The 8,841-nt window shown below is 38.6% G+C and overlaps 1 protein-coding gene across 1 annotated transcript in view; it reads right to left on the minus strand.

The window, feature by feature from the left end:
• Positions 1-1,107: 1,107 nt before the first annotated feature.
• CBG10282 overlaps positions 1,108-8,841 on the minus strand; it is a gene marked incomplete at both ends in the record, with an annotated part of 8,267 nt that continues 533 nt past the window's right edge. The window contains 11 exons of the mRNA XM_045243044.1: positions 1,108-1,288; positions 1,345-1,407; positions 1,756-1,871; positions 4,609-4,895; positions 4,949-5,032; positions 5,894-6,098; positions 6,500-6,777; positions 6,825-6,873; positions 7,644-7,885; positions 7,934-8,066; positions 8,124-8,404. Of these exons, the coding sequence (XP_045094227.1) occupies positions 1,108-1,288; positions 1,345-1,407; positions 1,756-1,871; positions 4,609-4,895; positions 4,949-5,032; positions 5,894-6,098; positions 6,500-6,777; positions 6,825-6,873; positions 7,644-7,885; positions 7,934-8,066; positions 8,124-8,404 (1,919 nt within the window). The remainder of the gene's footprint in view (positions 1,289-1,344; positions 1,408-1,755; positions 1,872-4,608; positions 4,896-4,948; positions 5,033-5,893; positions 6,099-6,499; positions 6,778-6,824; positions 6,874-7,643; positions 7,886-7,933; positions 8,067-8,123; positions 8,405-8,841) is intronic.

Consider the following 8,841-nt stretch of genomic DNA (forward strand, 5'->3'; position numbering starts at 1 on the left):
CTGTCGTCCTCGCCTTTATGTATGCAATCGAGGTGCCGCTCTCTCTTTGCCCGCGTAGCTCAGTCGGTAGCGGCGCCGCACCCCCAATCCTCGTCCTCACAAGTTCAACTCCTCGAGGGGCATATTTAGACGGAATATCGAGAACATTATTTTTTTTTATGTCCCCCCACCTTTAAAAATCAGGAATTTAAGAATGTAGCTCATAAAAAACGCCATAAAATAATTTATAACACCACTAGGCTCCCAAATTGAGACTTTTGTGCAGGCGCCGTTGAACCGCCAAAAATAAAAAACCGCTAAACAAACATAGAGCACGATGGTTTTTTGATTGTAATTCTCTATGAAATCAAGGTTTTGATATTGTCTTAATTGAAAAATGTGTATCTTAAAAAGTGCTACAAAATTATGTAAAAGTTCAGCCAACTGCTAATTTTGACCTTTTGAAAACAAGACAAAGACAGCCGAAAGAAAATTCTATGAGAAAATAATTATTTTTAATCATAAATAAATAGACAAAATTTCCTACAATTCTATCTAAAAATCACATTTCTAGCGCTTCTAAGAACCGAGATAGAGGCGCTTCAAATTTAGAAGGCTAGAGACGCAGACGACGAGACACGCTGCGTCTCTAACCTTGGAAACTTCAAATGACCGTATCTCGAGTTCTTGATGAGCTAGAAAGTTGGTTTTTGGACAGAATTGTAGAGTTTGAAATAGGGGTCCAGATTATTTAAGAGAATTTTGAAATTGTTGAAAACTGAAAAAATGGAAACACTGTGTTTTAATGCCATTTCGAGGTCAGTTTTGAATTCGAACTTCGGGTCAATAACCCCTTCAAAAAGAGAGTGGGATCTCGTGAAAAAAACAAAATATTCGAATAAATGTATTAAATATTCAGAAAAAGTAATTCATATTCAAAAAAAAAGGCTCAAACCTGAGCAATATTAAAATATGGTTGAAATTGAAAATGCAGTTTGTAATACAGCTTATCTGAAACTAAGGTGATGTTTTCAGGGTATGATTATTGGAGTACGGTAGATTGAGATGATTATGAAGAAATGGACAATGGACAAAAAAGAGGGGAAGGAAGAATAACTTCAAAATTAATCATCTGGATCCTCGGCCTCCTATGATGTTCTTCGACTTCTTCTTCTTCGGTGGTTCGTCAGCTCTGCAAAATGTGAAATTTCTTTTCATTGAAAATGTACACAAAAAATTGTACTTTTTGGTTTTCAAGCAACGAGGTCTTCTTCTTCCTCGAAGACGCACCACAGGGCCTTGGTTGGTTCTGAAAAAAAATGTTTCAAAGTTATTTTTCAAGTTTTCCCGGATAAAACTGGTTACCTCGATTTTCGCCAGCCTTGTGGTCTTCCCACTTTTCTCTTCATCGGCTCGGCAGGATTCACTCTGAAAAAAAAGTTTTTTACATACTTGCAAACCGGGTCTTCGCGGGCTCTGCCATAAAAGTCAACATTTTCAGATTAACTAAATTAACTAGAATATGTAGAACTTGACGAGTGCTACAAAATGATAATATTTGAAAAACTGTGTCTTGTCAATGAACGAAGTTACAAGCCATAAACTAGCCGGTCCTGTTGTATTGTCATTAACTTTGTCCATAGACAAAACACTGTTCTCCAAATAGTATAATTTTGTAGTACTTGTCGAGTTCTATTATATCTAATTTAGTTGGTCGGCAAATATTGATTCTAAAAGAAACTATGGCAGGGCTCGCGAAGGCTGAAATATTCTTACTCGTCATTGTCATCAGAATCTATCGTTATTCCTTCTTCTTCTTTCTCGTCGTCTCCATCGTCTCCTGGGTCTGCTTCTTGATCACTTTCCGTCTTTCGATCCTTCTTGGTTTTGCTCTGAAAACATTATTTTAGTTTCAGGTACACAGCCATTTTAAAGTTTGGAGGGTAAAATAGACACAATTTCCTACCATTCTGTTTAAAAATCACATTTTTAGCGCTTCTAGAAACCGAGATAGAGCTGCTACAAACACCGGAGGCTAGAGACGCAGACGAAGAGACACGCTACGCCTCTAACCTCGGAAACTTCAAATGACCGTATCTCGTGTTCTAGGTGAGCTAGGTAGTTGGTTTTTGAACAGAATTCTACGGGTTGAAATGGAATTTTCAGATTATTAAATAAAAAGTCTTGCTTGGACAGTGTACAGTACCAAGGACACCCTTCTTGGTCCTTTTTTTACTGACTACAAACTAGGGTTCCGAAAAAAGCTCAGTCATGAGCTTAAGCTCACGTGAGCACGATGGTGGCCTGAAATAAACAATAGTGGCCTAGAAAAATTATCTTGCAAAAATTAGGTCATCATGTGAAAACGGCCTAGAAGTCTTATCAGGTGGATATCAAACCATATAAACGCCATTTTCAATTGGTGTCCTAATTTTTGCAAGTGAGTTTTCTAGGCCACCAAACTAAAATGGCCTAGAAAACACACTAGCTGAATATTAGACCATTTTAGGCCATTTAACATGACGGCCTAGCTTTTGCAAATTGCTAGCTTTTGCAAATTGAAGTTATTCATTGGTGTGTTTTCTACGTCATTTTAACATAACTCGTCTGAAATTCACCTGATAGGGTTTCTAGCTCATTTGGACACAATGTTCTCACTTCTACATTTTGAGTATTCTAGGCCAACAACTTTTATGGCCTATCAATGGTCTGGCATTCACCTGATTTGTTTCCTTGGCAACCGTGTTAAAATTGCTTTGAAAACTCCATCAAAAAGTTAGGCCACCATATCAAAATGGTGATTTTTTCATGATAGCAGTGACTTTTTAAAGGTGGGAGGACATGAAAAAATAATGTTCTCGAAATTCCGTTTAAAGATGCCCCTCGAGGAGTTGAACTTGTGAGGACGATGATTGAGGGTGCGGCGCCACTACCGACTGAGCCACGCCACTACCGACTGAGCCACGGACCCCTATTTCAAACTCTACAATTCTGTCCAAAAACCAACTTTCTAGCTCATCTAGAACTCCAGATACGGTCGTTTGAAGTTTCCGAGGTTAGAGACGCAGCGTGTCTCGTCGTCTGCGTCTCTAGCCTTCTAAATTTGAAGCGCCTCTATCTCGGTTCTTAGAAGCGCTAGAAATGTGATTTTTAGATAGAATTGTAGGAAATTTTGTCTATTTATTTATGATTAAAAATAATTATTTTCTCATAGAATTTTCTTTCGGCTGTCTTTGTCTTGTTTTCAAAAGGTCAAAATTAGCAGTTGGCTGAACTTTTACATAATTTTGTAGCACTTTTTAAGATACACATTTTTCAATTAAGACAATATCAAAACCTTGATTTCATAGAAATTACAATCAAAAAACCATCAGTGCTCTATGTTTGTTTAGCGGTTTTTTATTTTTGGCGGTTCAACGGCGCCTGCACAAAAGTCTCAATTTGGGAGCCTAGTGGTGTTATAAATTATTTTATGGCGTTTTTTATGAGCTACATTCTTAAATTCCTGATTTTTAAAGGTGTGGGGACATGAAAAAAAATAATGTTCTCGAAATTCCGTTCAAAGATGCCCCTCGAGGAGTTGAACTTGTGAGGACGAGGATTGGGGGTGCGGCGCCGCTACCGACTGAGCTACGCGGGCAAAGAGAGAGCGGCACCTCGATTGCATACATAAAGGCGAGGACGACAGCTGTACGCAGAGTGACATTAAACGTTGTACACCGTTACGGTAGAATGCATACTCTGGCTACAAAAAAACTACGAAAAATCTCCTGTCCCCCCACCTTTAAAACAATTATTTTCCTTTCATTATGGATTATGAGTCATAATGAGCTTTTTATTGAAAATCACTGAATGAGCCTCATGAGCCTTTATGAGCTTTTTGAAAAAGCTAAAAAAGAGTCGCGTGAGTTTTTTTTTGTTTTTTTTTCAAAAAGCCCATTCAAAACCAAATGAGCCTTAAAGGTGGGGGGACAGGAGCGTCCAAATTCTCACGAACTCTGTATATTTGTCTCATTTTGATGTTACATCTCTTCGCGATTTGAATTCCCTATATTTCTATTTCAGGTAATTTTCTTCTCCCAAAATGTCCTTCCCAGCGCTTGCCAATTTGACGAATAGGAAAATCATCGAGTTTGCAGTGAATGATAAATTTTTCTTATTTTTATTGTTTCATTCTCACGGTCTCCCAGCGTTCATCTTTCTGCAATTTTCCCAGATTTAATTGAAAAACTGGATGAATAGCTAAGAACGTGTCAAAAACGTTCAAAAATGAATAATTTTTAAAGGTGGGGGGACACGAGATTTTTCGTAGTTTTTTTGTAGCTAGAGTATGCATTCTACCGTGACGGTGTACAACGCTTAATGTCACTCTGCGTACAGCTGTCGTCCTCGCCTTTATGTATGCAATCGGGCGTGCCCTTTCTGTTTGCCCGCGTGGCTCAGTCGGTTGCGGCGCCGCACCCTCAATCATCGCCCTCACAAGTTCAACTCCTCGAGGGGCATCTTTGAACGGAATTTCGAGAACATTATTTTTTCATGCCCCCACCTTTAATGAGCTATTTGAAAAGCTCATTTTCACGTAAAAGCTCATCCCTCTTTTTCAAATTCGGAACCCTACTACAAACTAACCTGGCGCAGCTTATCAATTTCACACAAATTTACATATTTTATCGTGTTGACAAAAGTGAATCCGTTGAAAAGCTTCAGCGTATCCTTATTCATTGCTTCGAATCTATTTCGAATTTTTCGAAATGCGTTCTTGGCAAAAATATCTGCCTCGTTTCTTGGACCAGGGTAATTTTGACTATACAGAGTTCTGTAATTCTTACAGAACCGGTTCCAACTGATAGTTGGAGCGCCGATGTCCATCTCATTCAGAACGATGAGTATCTTTCTGAATGACGTTTCTGCTTCCACTGGAAAAATTTAGAATAGAGGTCAAATTCAGAAAAAATACTTGAAAAAATACCATTGCTCACTGCTTCTTTTTCATCGGCGAGTTCATCGTGATCTGAATACTCGTCTACAATTTCAATATCTGGATCACTCGGTCCTGAAAAATTGATTATTCAAGTTTTTATTCTAAAAATCCATTTCAAACCCTATAATTCTGTCCAAAAACAAACTTCCCAGCTCATCTAGAACTCAAGATACGCTCATTTGAAGTTTCCGTAGGTAAGAGATGCAGCGTGTCTCGTCGTCTGCGTCTCTAGCCTCGTAAAATTGAAGCGGCTCTATCTTGGTTCCTAGAAGCGCTAGAAATGTGATTTTTGGACAGTATTACAGGAAATTTTGTCTATTTTATAATACATATAATAAGAAAAAGCTCCTTTTTCAGCGGTCTCTGCCTTGTATTCAAAATTGTCCAAATAACCACAAAGTCAAAATTTTCAGCTAGCTGAATTTCATAGCATTTGATAGCGCTTTTTAAAATCTATGTCGCAATCGGTGATCTCCGACTAGAAAGTGAACAGCCCAAGACAAAGACACCTGCCTCGGTTTCCAAATAAGACCATTTTGAAATCTTGCGTTCGAAGAAAGTTATGGTCATTTTTTAAACTGTTACCAAAGTTACATTGAAAACGAAACTTCTAATTTTTGCATCTTCCAAAAATCAAAGAATTTTATAGTTAATCTAAATATCATCTGAAATCCATTTCAAACCATACAATTCTGTCCGAAAACCAACTTCCTAGCTCATCTAGAACTCTAGATACGGTCATTTGAAGTTTCCGAGGTTAGAGACGCAGCGTGCCTCGTCGTCTGCGTCTCTAACCTCGTGAACTTGGAGCGGCTCTATCTCGGTTCCTAGAAGCGCTAGAATTGTGATTTTCAGAGCTAGAATTGTGATTTTCGCGATTTGGTAGTTTTTAGTCAATTGTCGTGATTATTTTGGTGGATGATTTTTTCAAACCTGGAATTGAACGGCGATATCGATGGAACGATTGGTTAGAAGTACTTGGAGCACATTCATCAGCATTATCGTCGGACGAAATATCATCGGGCGGTCCTTGGATTGCGATTCTCCGCTCTGACTTCTTCTTATCTCTCTTCATTGTTTCTTCGTCGCTGCTCACATACTCTGACGAGTCCATTTCCTTGGCAAAATCTCTCAAGCTCTGAAATAGGTTTCAGTTATTGAGTGCTAGCCATAAATATATGAAAAACGCGTTTTTCAGTTGATTTTCGGCCATTTTTTGTAATTTTTGAAAACATCTTTCTAGATGCAAAATAGGCAAAATTTCATACAATTCTATCAAAAATCACTTTTCAAACGCTTCTAAGAACCGTGATAGAGGCGCTTCAAGTTTAGGAGGCTAGAGACGCAGACGACGAGACACGCTGCGCCTCTAACCTCGGGAACTTCAAATGACCGTATCTCAAGTTTTAGATGAGCTAGGAAGTTGCATTTTAGACAGAATTGCAGGATTAGAAATGGGTTTTTAGATTATTTATGAAAAAAGTTATAATTAGCAAAGGTATGTACAAGTCGAGGCGTGCAAAAGCAAAGCAAACTAACCTCCGAAAGTTGTATCGCCTCGACATTTTTCTCATGAATCCCTGCCTCGTACAAAGCAAAATCTGCACATCTTTTCTTGAGGTCCCCATCCATAACTTGAATATCTTCCGTGATCTCCCAAAATTTTTGTGTTGCCTGTTTGAGTGCAGGACCATTTGGACACTGACAATTCCTTGGGAGAGAGCATTGAAAACAATAATCCTTTCGGTTCTTGTCAATTGGTCCGTTTTGCATCATAAGACTTTTATGGATTTGATTGAAAGCTTTTTGCATTTCGGCTGAAAAAAAAAATACAATTTATAATTTTTACATAAGAAAACTTTACCGTCTGTCACAGGCTTTCCAGATCCTGGCTTCTCTTCTTGAGGCGAGTCCTGCAAAACATTTTATTTCAATATAATCCACCTAGAGACTGTTTTCAATAATCTGAAAATCTATTTCGAACCTTACAATTCTGTCCAAAAACCAATTTCCTTGCTCATCTAGAACTCGAAATACTGTCATTTGAAGTTTTCGAGGTTAGAGACGCAGCGTGCCTCGTCGTCTGCGTCTCTAGCCTGTGGAACTCTGCTTTATCTCGGTTTCTAGTAACGCTAGAATAGCAGTTTTAGACATATTTGTAGAAAATTTTGTATATTTTATAATACCAAGGTTGAGAGATCCCAAGATCCCAAGATCCATTGATCTTTGGATTCTTGAATTTCAAAACTTCAAAATTTTAGTAAACAATCTTAAACCTCGTTGTAAGCCCTACAATTGTGTTCAACAACTAACTTTCAAATTAATATAGAACTCGAGATAGGTCATTTGAAGTTTCCGAGGTTAGAGACGCAGCGTGTCTCGTCGTCTGCGTCTCTAGCCTCCTAAACTTGGAACGGCTCTATCTCGGTTTCTAGAAGTGCTAGAAATGTGATTTCTTGACAGAATTGTAGACATTTTTGTCTATTTTACAAACAAAAACCAAAATTTCCAAAGTTACAAAAACTGTTGAAACGACCGGAAATCTACGAATTGAATGTGAGAGGTTCTTTCTGGCAATCAATTTTTGCAACAAAAAAAAACTCGCAATGAATGGTCCCTTCTTATTCTTCAGCTTCAAATGGTACTCGTGTTTCTTGTCGAAAAATTCCAGCATAGCTTCTACCACCTCCTTGTTGAGCATTGAAATCCCACTCGACTTGGCGTGAAGCTGTCGGACAGCTTCTCTCTCATTTTCTTTTGATGGACACTCTTCGGCGTCGATATGGTGCAGTTTGTAGCAGAAAATGCAAAACATATATTCAGTGACTTTCGGACCGCGGGACATTGGCTTAGTCATCGGAATGTCGCTATGCTTCAGCCATTGCAAACGTTCATACGTTTGCAAATAGCGATGGATCATTTGGTCTTAAAATTTGAAATATTCTTGGGATTTTTTTTTCTCGGATGACTTACCATTGTCCTTCTTTGAAATCGGCACTTCGATATTGTTGAATGCGTGGGATGTGTCTTGAGCAGAGTCGACACGGTAGGCAATGTTCATTTCTTGAGCGTCATATGCATCTTCATCTCGAACACATGTTCTCATCTGAAACCCAAACATGAATATATCTGATTGAAAACCAATTTCATGCAAAAAACTAACCAATTTAACCTTCCTTTTTTCATATACGGCATCTGGTCCAGCAGACTGAGCTGACACATCCCAACAATGGTCCACGAACGTTGAGTTTAGCATCGAAACTCCCAAGAAAGCGTTTTCAAAAGCTTCTTTCCATGGAGTCTGCAGGCATCCATGGTTGTAAGCTCTTTTCACCGCAAGGCAGCTGATGCAGAATGTGTTGTACGGACATTTTTCCACCTTAATTTTTTCTTCAAGATATTTGAATCGCTCAGCCATCAGCTGGAAGGACTCCTCGAGAGTCGCTGAAAAAAACGAAAGTTGAGATACAGTGCTGGTCCATAAAATATACAAAAACGTGCTTTTCAGTTGATTTTCGGCCATTTTACGATTCTTGTATATTTTGAGAAATCATTTTTAAAGCCCTTTTTTTCAATCATAAGATGTCATGATTTTCTTCCAGGGTGTCTAGAGCTTGGCTGTCAAGCTTCCGATCACTTTGAAAAATTGAGAGGATGAAATAGACAAAATTTTCTACAATTCTGTCTACAAATCACATTTCTAGCGCTTCTAAGAACCGTGATAGAGGCGATTCAAGTTTAGGAGGCTAGAGACGCAGACGACGAGACACGCTGCGCCTCTAACCTCGGAAACTAAATGACTGTATCCCGAGTTCTAGATGAGCTAAGAAGTTGGTTTGTGTATTGAATTGTACGGTTTGAGATGGATGTTTAGATTATTT

Source organism: Caenorhabditis briggsae (genome assembly GCF_000004555.2).
Source record: "Caenorhabditis briggsae complete genome, chrII, whole genome shotgun sequence".
In the NCBI taxonomy this organism is placed as follows: domain Eukaryota; kingdom Metazoa; phylum Nematoda; class Chromadorea; order Rhabditida; family Rhabditidae; genus Caenorhabditis; species Caenorhabditis briggsae.